At 52.4% G+C, this 22,072-nt stretch overlaps 5 protein-coding genes across 5 annotated transcripts; 3 read left to right on the forward strand and 2 right to left on the reverse strand.

Moving 5' to 3' along the window:
• The first annotated feature begins 1,377 nt into the window (after nucleotides 1-1,377).
• On the forward strand, nucleotides 1,378-5,602 carry ctpA (Cu(2+)-transporting P-type ATPase CCC2). Its single transcript, XM_025586653.1, has one exon. It carries the CDS (start codon nucleotides 1,570-1,572, stop codon nucleotides 5,143-5,145), a length of 3,576 nt encoding a protein of 1,191 aa, XP_025441698.1. The 5' UTR covers nucleotides 1,378-1,569; the 3' UTR covers nucleotides 5,146-5,602.
• A 3-nt stretch (nucleotides 5,603-5,605) lies between these two features.
• BO95DRAFT_443367 (uncharacterized protein) lies at nucleotides 5,606-7,401 on the reverse strand. The gene is made up of 4 exons (XM_025586654.1): nucleotides 7,295-7,401; nucleotides 7,134-7,179; nucleotides 7,030-7,078; nucleotides 5,606-6,958 (listed from the first exon to the last, which is right to left on the reverse strand). The coding sequence occupies exons 1-4, from the start codon at nucleotides 7,302-7,304 to the stop codon at nucleotides 5,708-5,710; spliced, it is 1,356 nt and encodes a 451-aa protein (XP_025441699.1). The 5' UTR covers nucleotides 7,305-7,401; the 3' UTR covers nucleotides 5,606-5,707.
• Nucleotides 7,402-7,598: 197 nt separating this feature from the next.
• BO95DRAFT_414825 (phosphoribosylaminoimidazole carboxylase ADE2) lies at nucleotides 7,599-9,888 on the forward strand. Its single transcript, XM_025584327.1, has 4 exons — nucleotides 7,599-8,128; nucleotides 8,197-8,294; nucleotides 8,375-9,335; nucleotides 9,478-9,888. The coding sequence occupies exons 1-4, from the start codon at nucleotides 7,663-7,665 to the stop codon at nucleotides 9,672-9,674; spliced, it is 1,722 nt and encodes a 573-aa protein (XP_025441700.1). The 5' UTR covers nucleotides 7,599-7,662; the 3' UTR covers nucleotides 9,675-9,888.
• An 84-nt stretch (nucleotides 9,889-9,972) lies between these two features.
• On the reverse strand, nucleotides 9,973-13,858 carry BO95DRAFT_148999 (uncharacterized protein). Its single transcript, XM_025580625.1, has 8 exons — nucleotides 13,434-13,858; nucleotides 13,308-13,373; nucleotides 12,917-13,244; nucleotides 12,664-12,857; nucleotides 12,335-12,614; nucleotides 12,130-12,269; nucleotides 11,947-12,077; nucleotides 9,973-11,896 (listed from the first exon to the last, which is right to left on the reverse strand). Exons 1-8 carry the CDS (start codon nucleotides 13,485-13,487, stop codon nucleotides 10,306-10,308), a joined length of 2,784 nt encoding a protein of 927 aa, XP_025441701.1. The 5' UTR covers nucleotides 13,488-13,858; the 3' UTR covers nucleotides 9,973-10,305.
• Nucleotides 13,859-18,194: 4,336 nt separating this feature from the next.
• On the forward strand, nucleotides 18,195-21,258 carry BO95DRAFT_414830 (putative C6 transcription factor; the record flags this gene model as incomplete). Its single annotated transcript, XM_025584328.1, has 4 exons — nucleotides 18,195-18,338; nucleotides 18,436-18,934; nucleotides 18,987-19,749; nucleotides 19,799-21,258. 4 exons carry the CDS (start codon nucleotides 18,195-18,197, stop codon nucleotides 20,877-20,879), a joined length of 2,487 nt encoding a protein of 828 aa, XP_025441702.1. The 3' UTR covers nucleotides 20,880-21,258.
• Between the last annotated feature and the right edge of the window lie 814 nt (nucleotides 21,259-22,072).

Here is a 22,072-nt window from a genome sequence, read left to right on the forward strand (position 1 = left end):
CATGGTGGGAGTGACATCCGGCCATGTGATTCCGGGACTCTACAAACAGGCATCCAACCTAATGGACTCTACTTTCGGCTCTCCAATTTGCTATCGTTCTTGTCAGGACTGCCTCGGAGTCGCTCGCTTCAATGGGCGTTTCGACTGAGGTGAGGCTCTGGTCGACTTTCATCTATTGAGAACCACTGCAATCTCAAGTCTGGAACCATTCCAGGAGCTACAGCTCTATAGTTGAAACGTCAGAGCCACCCGATGTTTCAACCCCAGAACCCTTCCACTGTCTTTTCTTGACAGCTAAGCATGACAGGTTGTCTAGATCTAACGGTCTCGATACTTGAAAACGTTCGCAAAAGCACAATATCATTCAAGGTGACCCGGGTGTCTCAGCCAAGTCTGCACACAGCATTGTTCCTCTTTCAACGAGGTGGGGTTCGCATGTCTTACACCTAGCTACCTGGTCTGCGGAGTCCGACGGCCGCCAGACGATCTCTCGTTACGCAATGATGATACCCAGTTCGAGATACAACAAGACCTGGTGGTGTTGAGCTCCTCCAGGTGCTCGGATCGCCTGATGACTGGTTGTCAAGTCTGCTTCTGAATTCAAAGAGACCTGATTCCAGAAACGGAATACTCCTTGCTGACTGGCATGCAGGGCTAATCATGACCATTCTTCGTGTTCCGGGATGAGACTTGTCTGGCCAGCCTGCAGCCTGCAGCCTCGGTTGTTCAAATCATATCGAAATCCAGACTTTGAACGGAGGTTGAATCGAACGGAATACAGATGATGGTTCATGGATTGATAATAGTTTTGTACTCATATGTACGTAGCAGAGCCGACTGCCGACGACGATACAGTACACGAATGGGCGTAGAGCATGGGGACTTTTCACACGTAAGCGGGGCCGGGCATTCCTTGAAAGTGGAGAGAAGTCGGAGGTAATTTTCCTCGATCAACTCACCAAGTGGGTTTCTCCATTGGATTCTCTTATTGTTATTGTCCAGAACAATCAAGAAAGGGAAAGAAGGACAAAAAAGAAATAAGAAAAAGAAAAAAGGAAAAAGAAAAAAGAAGAAAACAACGTGGGCCACTTTTCCCACTCTTTGTTCAATCCCTAACCGGCGTTGATTGCCTACCCTGGCATTCCTTTGCGAGACGATTGTTATGCTATCATTCTGTTAGTCTATTGAGTGATGGATTCGGGCTGACTGCACTCTGCAGCGCCCGGTCGTCTTCTTCAACTGGAAATCCCAAATCTGTCTCTTCCGGCCCCATCCGGTCTTTGCACAGGCTAGGTCCATTATTGGTACTACTTTCTTAGTCTCAATATAAATCCATCTTATTATTACATGATCAATAGCCAAGTCTCCAGCGATCCTTGCATGACAACCTGCGGTTCCCTCCGTTACTGCTAGTCTAGCTACTCATTCATATATTACCCTTCCGAACACCCGCTCCGTCAGCAATCCATCCCCCTCCCGTCTAACCCACGTTCTTATGCGATAATACTGCCGCCAGCCGACAATCTTTCTTCGCCTGGTCGTCACCACCAACCACCAAATCCGTGCGACATGGCGGCCTCATCAACCGCCTTGCTCCGCGACGGAGACCATGGCTCTCTCAACGATCGATCGCCCGCTCATATGGCTACCACTACGGTTAGTGTGGAGGGTATGACGTGTGGCGCCTGCACCTCCGCTGTCGAAGGGGCCTTCAAGGGAGTGGAAGGCGCCGGCGAGGTGACCGTGAGCTTGATGATGGGCCGCGCCGTTGTGCACCACGATCCGAGCTTGCTCCCACCGGAGAAGGTCGCCGAAATTATCGATGATAGCGGTTTTGACGCCAAGGTCATCTCCACGGACAGCTCAATCCTACCGACCGAAAGCACGGCGAAATCCTCCATATCAACCACGACACTGGCAGTGGAAGGCATGACTTGTGGCGCTTGCACCTCCGCGGTCGAAGGAGGATTGAACGAGGCATCGGGTGTTCGTTCAGTCAGCGTGTCTCTACTCTCGGAGCGCGCCGTTGTCGAACACGATGCCTCGGTCATCACCCCGGATCAAATTGCAGAGCTGATTGAAGATCGTGGCTTTAGTGCAAAGGTGCTGGAAACCTCCACGGCTCAGGATAGCTCTCAATCTTTGCAGGACTTGACGGGATCAAAATCCTCTCTGATGGTCACCACGGTATCTATAGACGGCATGACATGCGGTGCATGCACCGCGAGCATACAAAATGCGTTTAATGGAGTGGATGGATTGGTGCAGTTCAACATCAGTTTACTTGCGGAACGAGCGATTCTTGTTCACGACCCGTCTGTTCTACCAATTCAGAGGATTCTCAATACTATCGACGATGCGGGTTTCGATACAGCCCTAGTATCTTCCGAAGCGCAAAACCTCTCGTCGAAGGGTGTCGGCCAAGTTACCCTCAGTCTTCACGGTGTGCGCGATGCTGCCTCGGCAACGTGCTTGGAGGATGACCTCCTCCAAAAGCCTGGCGTGTCTTCGGCCTCCGTGGACATGAGTTCCTCCCGAATCAAAGTATCCTTCGATTCCTCCATGCTCGGTATTCGATCGATCGTCGAAGCTATTGAGGCAGCTGGATACAATGCCTTGGTGTTGCAGTCAGATGACACGAATGCGCAACTCGATTCGCTCTCGAAAACCAAGGAGGTTCAGGAGTGGAAACGCGCGTTCCTCTTCTCCGCCTCATTCGCCGTCCCGGTATTCCTCATCAACATGGTTCTACCCATGTACCTTCCCGCACTTGATTTCGGTCGTGTCCCGCTCTTTTGCGGTCTCTACTTGGGTGACGTCGCTTGCCTTTTACTTACTGTCCCTGTTCAGTTCGGCATTGGAAAGCGCTTTTATGTGGCCAGCTATAAATCTCTGAAACATCGGTCACCGACCATGGATGTTTTGGTCATGCTGGGTACATCCGCGGCATTTTTCTACAGCATTTTCACCATGATCGTCGCGATGTTTTCGGGTGGTCACTCGAGACCTAGCACGGTCTTTGACACAAGCACGATGCTTCTCACATTTATCACGCTGGGAAGATGGTTGGAGAACAGAGCTAAAGGTCAAACTTCGGCTGCACTTTCGCGACTCATGTCCTTGGCGCCTTCAATGACTACTATCTACGATGACCCTATTGCGGCAGAGAAAATGGCTGAGCAGTGGGATATCAAGACCTCACCATCGGAGGACAGACAGTCGGATCCCGCAGCACATGAGACCTCGGGCCCTGGGCAAAAACTGATCCCTACTGAGCTCATCGAAGTTGGGGACATCGTGATGCTCCACCCCGGAGATAAAGTCTCGGCAGATGGTATCGTCATTCGCGGCGAAAGCTATGTCGATGAAAGTATGATCACGGGTGAAGCCCTTCCTATCCACAAATCCAAGGGCAGTGTTGTTATTGCCGGAACAGTCAACGGGACAAGCTCGATGGACTTCAAAGTCACACGCGCAGGTAAAGACACTCAGCTTAGTCAGATCGTCAAACTGGTCCAGGATGCCCAAACGAGTCGAGCTCCCATTCAACGTATGGCCGATGTGGTAGCCGGGTATTTCGTGCCGGCTATCATCAGTCTTGGCCTGGTCACCTTCTTCGGCTGGATGTTTATGAGCCATATTCTGCCCCATCCACCCAAGGTTTTCTTAGCAGAAAGCAATGGGGGCAAAGTCATGGTCTGTCTGAAGCTCTGCATTTCGGTGATTGTTTTCGCCTGTCCTTGTGCCCTGGGTTTGAGCACGCCCACTGCCGTCATGGTTGGAACAGGTGTAGGTGCGCAGCAGGGTATTCTCGTCAAGGGTGGTGCTGTTCTCGAAGCCGCTACAAAGATCACTCATGTGGTTTTCGATAAAACGGGGACCTTGACAACCGGGAAGATGAGCGTTGCAGAAACCAGAATTGAGCCCCAGTGGACTGCGAACGACTGGCGGCGTCGATTATGGTGGCTTATTGTTGGTCTTGCGGAGATGAGCAGCGAACACCCTATTGGAAGAGCCATTTTTGCCGCCGCTCAGACTGAGTCAGGTAATCCCGGAGACGGCGGTCTTCCAGGAAGCTTGGGTGACGTCGAAGCCATTGTCGGAAAAGGTATCTCTGCACTGGTCGAACCAACCTCTAGTGCCGAGCGCATCCGATATCGCGTTCTGGTGGGTAATGCTACTTTTCTGCGATCCAGAGACGTCGCAGTCCCAGAATCTGCCGAGCCTCAATCCTCAAATGATATGGAAAGTATCAATGCCAAAGCTCCTGCTGGTATCACCCAGATCCACGTGGCCATTGATAGCCAGTATGCCGGTACCATCTCGCTTCGGGATACTGTGAAAAGCAGCGCTCCGGCAGCAGTTGCGGCTTTGCATCGCATGGGCATCATGACATCCCTTATCACGGGTGACACCCATGCAACTGCCATTTCGATCGCTGCAGCTGTCGGTATTTCGACCGATGCAGTTCACGCTTCCGTGTCCCCTTCGGACAAGCAAGCTATTGTCGCTTCGCTGCAAGAGGCCGGCGATCGAGTTGCCATGGTTGGTGATGGCATCAATGATTCTCCCGCCCTGGCTACTGCGTCTGTCGGTATTGCGCTTGCCTCTGGAACCGATGTTGCCATGGAAGCAGCCGACGTCGTTCTCATGCGGCCCGATGACCTGCTGTCTGTGCCAGCAAGCTTGTATTTATCCCGGTCGGTGTTCAACCGAATCAAGCTGAACCTGATGTGGGCATGTCTCTATAACGTCATTGGACTGCCTTTTGCCATGGGCATTTTCCTTCCCTTCGGGTTCATGCTCCCCCCAATGGCCGCCGGTGCCGCCATGGCTGCCTCCAGTGTCTCAGTTGTAGTTAGCAGTCTTCTCCTCAAACTCTGGCGCCGTCCCAAATGGATGGACGCTGACAAGCTTCTCAAGGAGATTTCAGAAGCGAACACCGACTTCAAGTCCTCGCAGAAGAGCTGGTGGGCCGCGACTCTCTCGGTCACCGGCTCCTCCTCCTCCGGTGGCCGATCATCATCCCACTGGATTCGCAACACTGGCGCCGAGGTTTGGTCGTTTGTCACGGGCAAGAGAGCCCGAGGCTCCGACTTGGACGAGGGCCGCTACGTTCCTCTCCAAACGGTGGAACCAGCCTAAGTCCTCCTGTGTTAGACGCACAACTCTTCTGGGTATATAATGATTGTCTTGTCACTGGTTGTCTATGAGCATTGGCATTTTGGCCATATATTGCATATCTCTCTGCATGTCACGACCCTCTAATGATCTGACTTGAGTTTCTTTGTTTTGTTTATTCCTTGGTTTCTTGGACAGCGAATGGTGCTATCTTGGTGTTGTATGATTTTCGTTTCTTTTGATTTCTCCCTATTTCAGGTAGAACGCCTTCTTTCCGACGGCCTATAAATCTTATACCGCAACAATTGGATGATCAAATTTCAACATGAGAATTGAAGTTCCTTGGTCACTGTATTCCCCTGTATTTTCCCTGTCGTGGCACTTATGGGAAGGACGCAAGGACCTCCAGGCTCCACATTCGAGCCTGTAAGCCAAGTACATGCCTCGCAGCGAAACTACCGAATCACATTCGAGAGCCTTCGCTCACCATCAATGCAGGTTCATAGATATGCATGCAATGCTAAATCATAGTTTGAATTTTGACACAGATAGACGCCAATCCATAGCCCCCCCCTCAACCTTGCTTCTACTGCTGCTGCTGGTCCTTTTCGCTTGTCGCAGACACTTCTTCCGCCTTTGCATCCTCCAGCGCGATGTCTCCATCGCCATCTGTACCAGGCTTAGCATTACCTTCCTGAGCCTGGCCCTCTCCCTGACTCGACTGTTGTTCCTGCTGCTGCGGGTCACCCTGCAGTCCCGCAGCCGACTCCTGGCTCTCCTTCTGAGTTTGGTCCTGCTGCTGCTGTTGCTGCTGGCCACTCTCCGCCGCGCCATCGAGATCCATCTCCACTCCCTTCCCATCCTGTAATCCCAGATCCTCGACCCCAACGACAGGCGGACCCCGCGCATGCGGAACGTCCTCCACGCCCGGCTCGGTGGGCACCGACTCCATGCCGCCCATCACCTCGTTCTCAGGATCGATCTCTCCCGTCGTCGTGGCGGTCGTAGACTCTCCACCACCACCACCAAGACCACCCCCTGAGCCGATTGTAGTGGTCTCCGCCGCCGCCGCAAACCCAGTCTCACTCTGCCCGATCACGCCTACAACGCTACCACCCGCGGCTTCTTGGTCGCCTTCCCCGTTGGGAGACGACGCAGCGTTGTGCAACCACGGGATCGGGGTGAGTAGCGCCCCGCCGAGCGACTCGTCGCTGCCCAGGGCGTTGTCGACGGAGAACATGAAGCTCGGTTCGGCCGCCGCCGCCGCCGCCGTCGCGCTGCCGTTAAGGGTGCCGTTGGGCTGTTGGTGGTGAGACAGCACTGGTTGTTGGGTGCCGGTGGTGGTTTGGAAAGGGAAGATATCCGCGGGACTGGTGACGGAGACGACGCGGTCGACGGCGCGGAGGTACGCCGGGAGGGTGCGGTAGTGCGCCGTAGGACGGAGGATGAGCTCCGCGAGGCGCTGGATGGTGTGGGGCGGTTTGGAGGGGAAGAGCGTGCGGATGTTGGTAGAGATGGCTGTCAGGAGATGGTCGAGGGGCGCCGGGAGGGTGGGTGCGTTGGTGGAGGTTGATGATGATGATGGGCCTGGCTGGGAGTCCGGGATGCGTTCGCCACTGGATAGAGGCGTCGTGGTTGGGGAGGTGGCTGTTGGTCGCGGTGGGGTTTGAAGGTTGGGGGGCTTGCTCGTGTCGGCGCCGGTGCTGCCGGTGCTGCCGGTGCTGTTGTTTGTTGTAGGGGTAGGATCTTGTGCTAGGATGGTGGCGGCGGAGGGGAGAGTGGGTGGTTGCGCTGGTGCTGCGGGCACGCGGGGCATGGGGAATGCATTGTAGACGTTCTTGTTGGACCGGATGCTTGTCAGTGACTCGGTGATCTAGACGCGCGTGTGGTATCTTGGGGCTTGCGCACATGTTGGAGTCGCTCAAGGAGCGGTTCGACAATGTTGGGCCATTTCGAGCTGGCAGGGATAATATCAGCGTTGTATGGAGAGCCAAGCAGATAGGCTAGCATACGGGTCTATGGTACCGCCATTGGCAGCGGTCTCGAGGCTCTCTTCGTCTGAAATGCGCGCTGAGTGAGCAAGATGTGATCCAAGTTGTATAAGGAAGCGGACTTGAGCTAGACTAGCTTGTGAAGGGATAACTGAAGACTGGACTGCAGCGCAGAGACTTACCAAGCGACATAATCACGACAATAACTTCTGCCTCTGTTTGAAAAGGCAGGAGAATGGTAAGCAAGAGATAAGAGGCCGCAGGAAAGCAATGTGATGCAATTGTTTAATTGATGGATTGAGTGATTGATTGATTGATTAATCGACGGCTCGTGACGCGCGCGCGCGGGGAGGAAGAGCGGCTCCCCGGCAACCACCCACCGTGATTGGCCCCGACAGCCGCTTATCGGGATCCCACGTGACTGAGGGGCTCAATTTCTCCTTCCCCAGATCCTCTCCGTTTTCGGCCATTCGCTCGTCGCTTTCCCGTCAACTTTTTTTATATTTGCTCCGTCGTGCATTTTGTCGGTCTAAAAAAGTCCACCAGCAACATGTGGAACTCCCCGAAGGTCGGAATTCTTGGTGGAGGCCAATTGGGCCGTATGATGGTCGAGGCCGCCAACCGACTCAATATTCAATGCAATGTCCTCGATGCGGAGAACTCCCCGGCCAAGCAGATTAGCTCCCACGACGACCACGTTACTGGCTCGTTCAAGGAGCGCGAAGCCGTCCGCGAGTTGGCCAAGTCTTGCGACGTGGTCACCGCTGAGATCGAACATGTCGATACCTACGCTCTCGAGGAGATCGCTTCCCAGGTCAAGATTGAGCCCAGCTGGCAGGCGATCCGCACGATTCAGAACAAGTTCGACCAGAAGGAGCACCTCAGACAATACGGCATCCCCATGGCCGATCACCGCGAGCTTACTGAGAACACACCGGAGGAACTGGCTAAGGTGGGCGAGCAGTTGGGTTATCCTATGATGCTCAAGTCGAAGACTATGGCTTATGATGGACGCGGTGAGTCATACTTTCTCTGCCAACGCCTTCTGGTGCAGGATCACTGACGAGGTTGATGGCATAACCAGGAAACTTCCATGTGCGCACGAAAGAGGACATCCCCGAAGCTCTGGAAGCTCTCAAGGGCCGGCCCTTGTATGCCGAGAAATGGGCCTATTTCAAGATGGTTCGTCCTCGGGTCCCTTTGCCCTCAATCCGCCACACATACCACGAAGTATACGACACTAACGACCAGCAATTGTATAGGAACTTGCCGTCATGGTTGTCAAGACCAAGGACACCGTCCTCTCCTACCCCACCGTTGAAACCGTCCAAGAAGACTCGGTTTGCAAGCTCGTGTACGCCCCCGCCCGCAACGTCTCCGATGCGATCAACCAGAAGGCCCAAGAACTGGCCCGCAAGGCCGTCGCCGCGTTCGACGGCAAGGGTGCCTTCGGTGTCGAGATGTTCCTCTTGGAGGATGACAGCCTTCTCCTGTGCGAGATTGCCAGCCGGATTCACAACTCGGGTCACTACACCATCGAAGGATGCGCCATGTCGCAATTCGAAGCCCACCTGCGCGCGATCCTCGACCTCCCCATTCCTCCCAAGAGCCTCGAGCTCCGCCAGCCCTCCATCATGCTCAACATTATTGGCGGCGCCGCTCCGGATACCCACCTCACCGCCGCCGAGCACGCCCTCTCCATCCCCAACGCCAGCATCCATCTCTACAGCAAGGGCGCCGCCAAACCCGGCCGCAAGATGGGCCACATCACTGTGACCGCTGCCACCATGCACGAGGCCGAGACCCACATCCAGCCGCTCATCGAGGTCGTCGACCAGATTCGCGCCCAGCGCAGCGACGTCAAGACCAAGCCGCAGTCCTCCTCCGGGCCCTCCAAGCCCGCCCCCTCGGTCGCCGTGATCATGGGCTCCGACAGTGACCTCAAGACCCTGGTCCCCGGCCTCAAGCTCCTGCGCGACTATTTCGGCATCGAGCCCGCCGTCGACATCACCTCCGCCCACCGCACCCCCACCTTCATGGCCGAGTACTCCGCCGGCGCCGCGGCCCGCGGAATCAAGGTTATCATCGCCGCCGCCGGTGGCGCCGCCCACCTCCCCGGCATGGCTGCCGCGCACACCGCCCTCCCTGTCATCGGCGTACCCGTCAAGGGTAGCTCGCTGGATGGTGTCGACAGTCTGTATAGCATTGTGCAAATGCCTCGAGGTAACTCTACCCCCAATGAACCTTTTGCCTATGTACACGCATAATCGGCAACAACATATCTTTTCCCAAAACCCCCCGCATACCTCCCCTTACCATCACTTTCACTTAATGCATCACCCCCGCTAACGCGACCATACAATAGGCGTCCCCGTCGCCACCGTCGGCATCAACAACAGCATCAACGCGGCTCTGCTGGCCGCCCGCATCCTCGGTGCCTTTGACCCGGCCATCCAGAAGAAGGTCGAGGCCTACGCTGAGAGTGCTCGCGCCGAGAACATGGAGCTGAAGGGTACGAAACTGCAGGAGCTGGGCTGGGAAAAGTACTTTGAGGAGATGTAAAATTGTTGTTGCTTTCTACTTTTGTCCTTGGCTTAAAATTCTCTTTTTCTTTAATGGTTATGATCGGATACGGTATGGGTAAATAGAAGATAGAAAGGGGATGGGGGATAGGAGAGATAAAATTGTTCAATGCCATTCTGGGCTTATGATTTCAATCAGTTCCCTTAAAGAATTTGAAGTGAAGAGGCGGATGCAGGAGTGGGTGTGGTGTACTATAATTTTGCATCATTGGATATATTACTATTGTTGGTAGGATATTTTGGGCGGAACCTTTTACACTTGAATGGCAAGTAAAATAGAATGACATCATAGATCCAATGGATTAATCATTAACTACTGAGATATCTCACAACATAAATCACAAACCAGAGCAGGGAATCAACCGACATAAACAATCATTAATACACGTGGTATGGAAGTGGAGAGAAAAGAGTGCGACACAGAGAAATCCCAGTACGCAGTACTGACAAACAGGTATCGGTATCAATAACAGGAAATAGAGAACAAGACATAAGAAAAGAGCTGATTAGCTTGGTAAACCAAGCTTCGTTTACTTTGGTTTTTGTGAGGGAATCCCAGCAAGCCGTCATTGTTTTGCGAATTGTCTTGGGTCCAGTCCTTCAGGCGTAGCTTAAGCGGTCTGAGGGTTGAATGCGGTCTGAGCACCAGGGACAGTGGGACGGCCATTGGCAGTCAAGTTAGTGTGGCCATTGCCGAACGCTTGGTTGACTTCGTCGGAGAAGCCGCGGGAGGCGGCCACATGGTCATAGGGCTTGGAGTGGCCATTGGAATAGCCGTTGGTACCGGCAGTGTAGCCGTTAGTGTGACCGTTAGTGTGGCCATTGGCGTGCCCATTGGCGTGCCCGTTGGTGTGACCGTTAGTGTAGCCGTTGGTGCCCAGGGCGTGAGAGCCATTGACCGCCCGACCATCAAGAGCTGCCACGCCTACGGTGGTCGGCTTTCCGTCAGCGAGAGCCGCAGAGCCATTGGTGCCTGCCCCAGTGGTTGGGCCCTGCTCAAGAGGGGAGCGGCGCTTGCGGGAGATGCTTGCCGGCTTGGGAATATCGGTAGACTCGGACGCACTGCCAATGCTGAAGACAGGGGACTCCCAGCGTTCACCCTTCATGGCTAATTCCTTGTACTCCGTAGCCTTGCTGGAGATACCACCAGGAAGCTTGATGTCGGGGAAGATGGAATCGTGAAGAGTAGTAGCGGTCTGGACCTTGGTACCACGCTGGGCCGCAGCCTGGGCCTGGGCCTGGGCCTTGCGAGCCTTCTCTTCGCCACGGGCACGGAAAGCATCCAGGTAGCGGGAGTAGATATTGGGGGCGTTGGCAGGGTCCTCGCGGCTGGCCTCCTTAGCCTCGTTGACCCGAGATTGGATTTCGTACGCAAGGGCATCACCCTTGGCGAAAGCATCCCGAATCTGTTGTTCAATGACCTTCTGTAGGGTCGGACGAACGACACGGAAGAGCAGAGGCTTGAAGATGGTGAAAAGTGCCTTATGCTTCGACTTCTTCAGCTTCACGTTGAAAGAGTCAATCTTGACGGACACTTTGTCCAGCTTGATGTAGTGCTGACTATCCTCCTTTTGGGCAGTAGAGGCCGCGATCTTGAACCCGAAACCTTCACCACCCAAGAAGATGTCCATGATACCGGTGTCAGTGATTGCTGGAAATCCCTGCTTTCGGTTGATATAGTAGCTGACATCCCTAAGATCGGCTTGGATCCCCGAGACAGAGATCATGATCTTGTTGTCTCTCTTGCTGCTAATCTTCTTGCGTCCCCAGCGGAAGTAGTTGTCGCTGCCGAATTCAACCACGTTTGGCATCAAGTTGTCGCTCTCAATGACGAGGTTTTCCACAACCACATCAGCTGAGGGGTCAGACACTTCGATCCGTGGGACCGGGACGTAACGCACGTTCTCAAAGGCAGCAGGGAGGATGACATCCCGAATGTCCTTGAGAAGATGCTTCTTGAAGGCCACATTGCCGCTCGAGTCCCGACCAAGGTCTTCGAAGAGCTTCTCCAAGGAGCTTCTGAATGCCAGGTTCTGGGGATCTTGGTTGAATTGATCACCAATGAACTTGATCTCATCCAAAATGCGATCTGTGTGGTCCTTGTAGCGGTCACGCAGTAGGTATCGTCCGTGCTCATTCAACTGGTTCCACTGACGGGTGCAGTCATCCTCCATAATGTAACCCTGCTCAGTCAGAGTTTTTCTAGATCAATCGTTAGCGAAGTTCCTGTGTTGGCCAAAATCTATACATACCTAATGAATGTGTCCATGTTGCGGAACCATCCCTTCAGTTCGGGGTCTCTGTCCGCATCTCGGTAAATGTTGTCGAGGGAGTCGAAGAGGTTGTCAAGAGAAGTGCTGTTGGCGAAGCGCTCAAGCAGAGTCTATATGTCATGTTAGTGATTGTACGCAGACATCCAGCCTGTGATGACCTACCCTCAGGTTTGTTTCCATTTTCTGGATCTTATCACCGCTTCGGAAGCCCTGGACTGATCCAGCACCCTGCTGAGAAAGGTTACGGGTGTGACTGCCATACTTCTCGGCCATTGAAAGCAAAGTCCGAATAGCCTGCTGGTCTATAAACAATCTCAAGGTTAGCTATAGGTCAAAAGGTGCTCGCGTGGTTTTCCCAATGACTTACAGTCAGAATGGCCTTGGATTTCAATGACCATCTTCTTCAATCGCCAGATGGCCTGGTCGCGGCGCTCTTGAGGCATCTTCTCCGACAGATAGTTCTTGGTTCTTTCACGGTACTCACGAGCCCGGTCCTTCTGTTCCTCGGGAACATTGTCTGAGACCAGTTCCTGAGCTCTCTGTGCTCCGGCGGTCACACCAGCACGAGGATCGACATCTGAGACCCTCTGGGGTCTCTGTCCGCCGGTCGCGGCCTGAGCGGCTGTATCTGTCACGTCTTGCTTGCCCTGATGACGTGTGAGTTGTTATAGCATTCGACATCAGAGAAAAACTTACCTCTTCCTTATTTTTCTTGAAGCGGGACTTGAACTGTTCCTTTTGCTGCGAGAAGTTCGGTTGCTCATGCCACACATTCTCCTCGGCGGGCTCGTCGATCTGATCAAGTTGGTCCTGCGATGGCCTCAGCCGGTCGGAAGCCTTTTGGGACATATCGCCAGCCATATCGCGGGCCAGGATCATCGCATCATTGACTGCAAATGGTTGTTAGTCAAGGTGTTGTTTTGTACAATCTTTTGGACGATTCACGTACGAAGCTTTCTGAATTCTCCATTAGTGATCAGGAGTCTTCCCAAGGTCTTCAGTCCCTCGATGGACTCCTGAGCATCCTGCTGAGCCGCGTCCTTGGTCACAGGCACACCAGGCTTCTCTGTATCTTCTGCGGAGATGTTCTGAGCCTCCCAGAGGAATTCTTGAAGCAGCTGGCCGTCATTCTTGCTCAGCATGAGCTTCTTGGCGTTGTTGATAACATCACGGAGATCTTGGACAAGGCCTTGTCCCTCAGTGGAGAGTTCTTTCGACGGGGAAGAGAGAGCCTTGTGCTGGAGCGCGGTGTTCAAGGCAACGTCACATTGCTTGTTCTATAATGAAAGAGCTAATGAGTTCGCGTTCATCACCCAGAGGCTGGAGGAGCAGATACTCACCGATGGGAGCTTGCCATTTTTGAACGCTTGATAGATACCAAAGAGCTGCAGCTTTTGGTTGATGTCCTAGCATCACATGCTGGTCAGTATCGCAGTTCCTCCACCAATGGCAGCGAGTTCGCTTACCTGCTCCTTCTGCTTCGTGTTCATGGGGTGGTTAACCGCTGCCTTGGAAGACATGATAAATAACTTTCTGCGCTAGCTAGCGAGACGATACAAAGTGAGTGGAATGGAAGCCCGAAGGGACCAATGATCGCCTATGAAATGGCGTCTTGCCAAGGAGCTCAAGTGAAGTAGCTGTTAAGAACCAAAGATCGATCGCAAAGGTGATAGAGTTGAAATCCCGGGGATGATAAGCGATTCCCGTGGAGCCGATGGCGAAGGAGTCAATAGCAGTAGCCAAGGGAGGAAAGGGTCGCGTCGCTGGGGTATCGTCGGAATGAAGGACGCAACCTGTGAATTGGGATTGAGATCGGAATGTGTATAGCTGCACGGGTATGAGATAGGGTGATTGGATATTGGGGGGTATTGGGTATCAGGTATTAATAGTAATATTATTCCAGGTATGAACAGGAAAGGCGAAAATAATATCTAGTGAAGAAGGTGTAGAAGAACACAGCGAAAGCGAAGAATAAATACCTTCGCCGGATGCAGATCACCGCCCACGGAAGGTGTGCAAAATCGTGGCTGCATTTGGGAGAGAAGGGGAAAAGGGAGGGAAGGGTGGTTTGACGTCACGGTGTCGTTAGTGACAGGTGCTGGACCGGTTCCTGGGCGCCATTGAGGTGAAGAAGGTGTGGTGTTGGTGGTGGTGGTGGTGCGACAAAGGACCAAACTACAGCATCATTCATCATCATCATTATCATCATCATCATCGCCGCCTTCGCCGCCAGTCGTCGTCAACCTCAAGTGGATGAGGTCATCAGCCAGTGCTGGCTGGCCAGTTGGAGGAAGGAAACAAAACTCTACAGCAGGGACGGGGAAGAGAAGCGGCAGACGGGAAGCTTCTACCTATCCACGACCGCGATCGACGCCAGCACCTCGTTGATACGTGGGGTGAGAAGCCATCGTGATGTCGAGCGGGACAAACCATCATGGATCTTTCAGCAAGCAAGCAAGCTGTGCTATTCGAGTTCAGTTGGTTGAAGACCCCGGGAAGCTTGGCATCACATGCTCCGCCGGGAGTACTTACTGAGTAAGTAGTTATGCTTTGACAAGGTTACTCGTCGACTTGACTCGACGCACCCATTGATTTAACTTAAAAAAATACTTGAGATTTCTTGTTTCTTTTGCAATCTACTCGAAGCTACTTAACCGGGTTTACCTCCCATATCAGTGGAGATACCACCAAGAGAGACAAAGTTAGCAGGGGCATTGAGTCAAATGAAGGTTATGGATCCCAATGATTGTGTAAGACCTAAGTCGAGAGTGGGGGAGCGCCATAAGGCTGAGAGCTGTATGTATCTAGACTAGACTTGCAAATCGTGAAGGAGTCGATGTACTCCGTAGTCCGTACTGTATGTACTGCAGCAGTGGACTCGTACAGGTGTGGTTTGAGTCGTCGGACAAGGTTGAATTCCAGTTTATCAGATTTGGGGGGGGGGGGGGGGTCTCCACTGGAGTTCGGCGGTCCGCATCACCCTGACGTCACCCCCTCCGGTCTTTTCTCGAGTCTGGACCAACTACAGTTATAGTTATAGCAGAGCTACTGGGTACACAGTCTTCCTGCCTGCTGGATTATTGAGTACAACAATATCATAATACTCTTGTTTTCTATCCAGCACTAGCCACCAGCATATCATTTACTCCTCTTACTCCTCTTACCACAGTCAAGCGCTTCAGCACAAATCACGGTCGCAGAAGACAATTATGTTCTAAAACCCCTAAGGCTGTCTACTAGGTACCATGTACGTACGGGGTACCGTGCTTAATTATCTATCCAACATGATCTCACTGCATTGATCAGCTTCACGCGGGAGGGAATTACCGGTAAGGGGGGTTCCTGCCTAGACTGCAGCCGAAGATCATGCTTTGTTGTATGGAGAGGCTAGCTCGCTCCTCGAAGCGAGGAATATCGGCTATTATATTAATTAAAATTGGCCCGGATTGACTAGATGTGCGGTGGCCGAACGGTGAGTGCGACAATTCGTTCGCTATAAATATCAAAGAATGACGAGGTAAAGTGCCTGCAATCAAGTGCTTCCAGTATTTCTTTCTCCTGTCAGCCATTTACTAATTGGTGCCAGTAGAGAAAGAGCAGTGTACTCGGAAAAGTGGAAAAGTGGGAAGATGGGTCGGATAGTTACTCAGTAAGACTCAAGAGGCCGGGAGAGAAGTAGATACCTTGCCTAGTAAGGTACCGGGTAGTTCCAGCCCAAAGGATCCTAGCAGTGATCCTAGTCAATTGTTAGACTAGCCTGAAGGCCCGCGCCCGCGCCGGCGAACAGAGGTTCCTACCTATTTGGGGTCTAGGTACTAGAGTAGAAGTAGCCTGAGGCCACCTGACAATGGCAGACAGAAAATCTACTCATCACTGGGTGTTAGTTACAGCAAGGACCCCCCATCTGGTTACTCATACCTTACTAAGGTACTCAGTACTAACTTAAGTGATGTCGCGATAACTGTGTTAAAAGATTAGTTGAGAAATGATTGGCAGACATCTCATCTCTAGGTGAAATTGGCTCCTGCTCACGCCCCTCTTGGTCCAGTCGCGAGCCCCACCGTCTCCCCCCACGCATCCAAACGTTTTCACCCTTTTCCTACGGCCGGAGCATCCATACTACCATACATACCATACCGTACACGGGTGGACTGACTAGAAAACCGTTCGGCTACTCGGGTGATGCCATTTCAGCTGATTTAAAAACAGCCACCGTAGGTTGCATAACGGCATCACGGAGCCAACGGTCCGAATCATGGATCATGCTGCCATGCATGGCCTTGAATCGAGAAAAGCTTCGGTTTTCCTTACCAGTCAGGAGCCCTGATTCTTGTTAGGTCGGAACTAGTGATCTTCGCGATGTGACACGCCTCGGCACTTTGACCACTTGAGGGAAGGACAATCCTCACTGATCCCTGCTCCTGATCTCTTTATCCGAAACACGAGGGCCAACCGAATCTGAACGCAAGCCAAAGATGAAAAATTTTCTGGATGAGATCTCAAAAGGAGTACTCGAGTACAGAATGATCGGGCTTGGAAGAAAAAAGGGTGACTGTGGAGAATTCGATTGGTGCGCTGAATTTAGCCTCCCCTCGATGGCTTCACCTGGATGGCGAGCTCTACCAAGGGAAGACCTCCGATTACGGTTGGAAAGGGCTTTGGTGGACATGGTGGAAAAGTGGACCCATCGGACAAGCTAAGAACGGATCGTTGTGGTCTTTGACCATTCTAGTAGTGTCCCAGGATCCAGTGATGTTGCAGACTGTGGAAACCGACTGACTACTGCTCATTCGATTTCACCTTCTTTCTTCCGTGCAAACGCCGAGCGAGGAAGACAAGATACAGTCCCGTGAGTGAAAGGGGTTTCCTCGATGTCCTCACACCTGTGTCACGTACAGTACTCTGCATTGCACCATATGGGATATGGGACAGAGCAAGAGAGGCGTGTCTTTGGAATGCTGGACAAACCGGCCTGCTGCATGACCTGCAAGGCTGGACTGAACTGGACAGGACAAATGACGGCTTGGGCATCGGACTATTTCGCAACCGAGCTCGAGCAGATAAGCTGAGGCCCAGTGGGTGAATGACTTGGCTCAGGTACTGATCGATAACACGAAACCCTCTGCGATGGGTTTGTTTTAGGGTAGAATGCCGATAGAATAGTGGGTGTAGTTTCGGATGTCGCGTAAAGACTCCCAATTTGCAATCGCTGAGCCTCGAATTTGCCCCAGACTCTCTCTCGATCTATTGGAGCCGAAACAGCCCAGTCCAAGATCTCGCGGATAGGGCTTGAATTTTGTCTGGTGACTGCCGGTACCTACTGTTGATATATGCACTAACCTAGAGACTAGTTGGGCTGTAGCACATAATTAGAGTAAATACAGTAATGCGTAGTTGTCGATATTCTATTGTCATTCGTCACTGCAGATGTACAGACATCCTTGCATTGAATGCTTGAGCGTCAGGCCCCAATAATCATCAATCATCATCTGCATAAGCGGCGAGTATGGTTCACCGTATTTCACCCACCCTCACTCTCACCCTTACCCTTTGGGAGCCTCCGAACTCTGAATGGTAAATTACGACAATTTGGGGGGGCTCTGGCTTAGCGTGCCGTAGATCCAAGCGGGAGGTGGACCGACCGAGGCCTTTCATTGACTTCAGTTCCGCCTCTATTCCACTTTCCCATCTTTCCCCCCCCATCATCCCCTCTTCAACAACTCCTCTTCCTGCTACCTACTCCTCTGTATTCGCCCCATCCCACCTGTTCACCCAGAAAACTAGTCTGCATATTCTCTCTCATTTTCTTATGATCGCCAATATGGATTCCATCATCGACTTGTCGTGATAGTGGCTTACATAACATTCCACACTCAGCACAAGTTCCCCCTTGCTTTTTCTTCCTCTTCTCATACACTCTGCCCCCCCAGGTACATCGCCGCCGCCTACCTACCCTTTGCCGTTGGGCCCACGTCGGAACGAACCCTGAACATGTCGAACGTGCTGTCTCGTCAGGTGTCCTATCAAGATCTCAAAAACATCTGTGCCTGATGTCCTGGCCTTATTTCCTTCTCCCTCTTTCATCATCATTACCTTGAAAGATAATCCCCGGGCCACATGCAACGTTCATGGCATGTCCCATTGACGATACGATACACCTTGGTTAGCATTGTGATCTCTGGAACAACCCATTCTTAGGGGCATCTACCACCACCACCACCACCAACATGGCGGCGCAATCATCCTCGAGTTCTCGCCCTCACTTTACCAACCCATGGAAGGAAGCACCATCCACGGCTGTGGAGCCTTCCAATCAAACTCCCGATGGCCGCATCGCGCATACATTGACTGCTTGCACCCGGTGCAGACAAGTGCGTGTTTTCCCCCGCTCAACCGCCACTCCTACTCTGCGCGATTATCTTGCCTTCGAGAGCAATAGTATAAATTCCCCGCTAATTCCTTTAATAGCGGAAATCCAGGTGCGACCCAGGGATACCGAGATGCGCGCCATGCGAGCGCAGCAATGCGAAGTGCGTATATTACGATTCGGCCCGTAAATGCACCATATCGAGGACCTACATTGTATCGCTTCGCGAAAAGGCTCGCAGGCTTGAGAATGAACTTGCTGAGCTTGAAAAAGAGTTCAAGCATGCTGCAGATGCCGAACTCATGGTGCGGGGAGCCGGTCGCATCAGGTTCAAGGAGAATGACGAGTCGAGATACCTGGGGCCATCTAGTGGCATCGCCATGACGCGATTGGTCATGGAGATGGCCAAGCAAAATACAGACTCGAAGAGCATCAAGGATGTCGTTCCCGAATTGACCGCACAGGAGATCAAGCATGCTTTCGCAGCCGAGAGCTCCAAGCCGACCTCTAAAGTTTATCCCATGATTAGCTCAGCACCTCAAACCAAACTACCCCCCAAGCACAGAACCTACCGTTTGATTGATGTCTTTTCTGTGAAGGGTATGGCCCGACTACGTGACTCCTTTTGGACTTTGGTTGACCTGCTCTTTAGCACAAGCTATGCTACCCACGCTACACGAACCAACATTCCGTAAAGACGTTGAAGAGGTTTTCAATGGGTCTGACGACCCTTGTCAGAATTTCCAATTACGAATAGTGATAGCGATTAGCATGCAAAAAATGAGCCCGGTTTATGCTGGGTTAGCGGACAGTTATTATCTTGCTGCGCTGCCATACCTCGAGGCATCGCTCAGACGGAGGGATCTCCGTTCCTTGCAATGTCTGGCGCTAATAGCACAGTACTCTATGTTGACACCCACGAGGACCGCCGCTTACTGGGTTGTTGGAATGGCCGTGAAGCTATGTCAAGACCTTGGACTTACCGATGAAGCGACTATCACGAGGTCGTCGGATGGCAAGCTCCTGGATCCCTTGGAAATAGACATGCGAAGGAGGCTGTTTTGGATCGTCATATCAATGGAGTATGGTCTCTCGCATAGTCTAGGACGACCCAACTGTTACTCCGTCTGCCACGATCATATCAACGTCAAATTCTTCGAACCGGTAGAAGATCACAATATCACGCGCGAAGGAATAAGACCAGGGGCCAGAATCATCTTACCCAAGTGTATAGCAATACACTTTTTCAAGATGCGACTTCTTCAGGCGGAGATCCGACGCATTCTATATCTCAACAAGCGCGACACACCGAACAACGACCAAGATCCATGGTTCACGCAGATGATCAGGAAGATCGATGACTGGGTAGCAACCTGCCCCAAGAACGATGGAGGCAGCGGTCTCAGTGAGAAATGGTCAGCTCAATTCATCATCCTGTCCCTTCATGCGGCTGACATTTTCTAGGTTCCATGGTCGTCGGAACACAATGATTGTGTTCCTCTATCGCCCATCACCTCAAGTACCCGAGCCTTCAGTTGACGCTGCGCGCAAATGCTACGAAGCGTCCGTTTTCAATGTCGCCATGCACAAGGAGCAGGTCGCTACCGGCTCTGTTGATTTGACATGGATCTTTACCCAGTCGCTTTTTATGGCCTTAAACACCATACTCTGGTCCCTTTCCTACCCGGATATCCGGAGAGAACACCCGATCGACGAAGTGAAAGGCCACCTCAACGTAGCATTGGAAGTCATCGTACATGCAGCGAAGCGGTGGCCAGGAGTCGAATCCGCATTGGTCTTATACAAGAGCTTGGTGGCAGCTTGCCTTCGAGCCTACGCAACTCAAGAATCTTTCGTGGTACACTCGCCGTCCAACCATGCGACCCCATCCTCACAAGAAGTTGCGACACCACCGTCTGTTGCAAGTCCGGCAAGCACCTCCACGTCCCTCCTTTCACACAATCTTCGAGCCGGCAACTCGTCCATTCCCGACACGAGTACTTCTCCTGGTACATATTCTCGGGGCCCTTCGGCAGACCCATCCTTCCCTTATCCCCACGTGCCATCCACTGGATCGTCCTCGATCATGCCGATTGTGGAGCCAATGAAAGCAACCCACATATCGTCTTGGGATAGCCAGTTTACTCCCTCCCTTGTCTCATCCTCCTCACAGGCCTCCTTCAGCCCGCTTTCATACAGAACTGCCTCATATGCAGATATGACATTCGACCCATCGACTCCCTACAACCATATGCCATCTATTGTCCCTGGCCTGCCCGGATGGGATCCCAGCTTCAGCATGGCGTCCACAAGTGCAGGTCATCTGGCTTATGTCGATGCCACTGTGGATCCGATGAACTGGACTGACACGATCGGCGATCAATACTCCCAGTATTTCAACGGGGCGTACCCTGTCCCCTCCTGGCGAGAACGAACGCTCAGCCACCAGGAGCAATTAGAACTCATGGAGACGCTAGAGGATAATATCCCAGATGTCTCTGCTCAACGACTGGTTCAGGCGTCAGCCACATTTTACCAGTCGTAATGTACGGGGTTCGTTTTGTTCCCAGGAATGGCTATGTTTTCCCTTCGCGTAGCCATAGGCCTGGATAATTGTGGGGTGTGGGAATTCATTGTTTAATGTGGTTGCTATTTTTGCGTGGCATTTCTTCTTGTCTTTGTCTGTCATTCAATATACCCATGGGAAGCCAATGGGCTTCGTCTCTGGTGTTTGGAGCAACGCTTTTGCCAGCACTATTTCAGGAAACAAAAGATTCTTCTTCATGTTGAAATTTGGCATTGTTCTAGGCTGGTTGCACTGTGGAGATGCACGGTGGCGGTTCTTCTGTGTCTAGCGAACTAAAATGCGGAGGCACTTGTTTGTAATAAATGACCCTCACTGATCAAAGAACGGTTTCCTGAAGGAAATTCGCCACTGCAAGATAGGAGTGGGAATTGATCTGACAGTGTAGTATGAGATGTGTCTTGAGCCAATAAAGGAGGTTCATGGAAAAGGGCGACGGAAGCAACTCAGTAGTAAAATCGGCTGATCATTGAAGAGAAGCAGTCCTCATCTCCAAGTTTTGTAGATGGGTTAAAGCAACTCGAGTTCTCCTGCATTAAGTACAGTACTGTTACTCCGAGAGGAGAGGAGGGGGTGAATTCTCGGCCCGTTACACTTGGTTTGTAACAGCTGGTACTGTATCGGTATCGGTTGAGTATTAGTACCAGTACCAGTACCGGCGCAGTACGGGTTCTGGGCTACTAGTGCCGCGGAATTACGCCTGAAAGGGAAGAATTGCTGCAGTTCCAGTTGCAGCCCTGATCAGTAACTTCAGGTTAGTACGGTAATTTGGTAACTTACGGAGTCGCAGCAGTCGAGAAAATGAGGGCGCAGATCACGTGCCCGCCGTCATTCAACATCTCGCCGTCCGTTTCTCCTCCAGTTGCGGATCAAAGGGCTTCTTCCCTTCCCCCATCGCCTTTCTTCATTTCATCAACCCCCCCCCCCTGACTGTTTTCACCACCGCATATCAACACACCACCAAAACCGCCTCTCTCATCATACACTTGACCACTGCTTTCATCCGTGGAGTTCGCTTCTCGTCCACCATCACCACGGTTCTCCTCGATTCATTGGAATGCGTGACTACTAGACGGTCGTGGAACGTCTTGCTCGGCCCGCTTGAGCGCACCTCGACCGGCGTAATCTGCCAACCTCCCCCCTCTCCCCCTCCT

The sequence above is a fragment of the Aspergillus brunneoviolaceus genome, assembly GCF_003184695.1.
Source record: "Aspergillus brunneoviolaceus CBS 621.78 unplaced genomic scaffold BO95scaffold_38, whole genome shotgun sequence".
Lineage (NCBI taxonomy): Eukaryota > Fungi > Ascomycota > Eurotiomycetes > Eurotiales > Aspergillaceae > Aspergillus > Aspergillus brunneoviolaceus.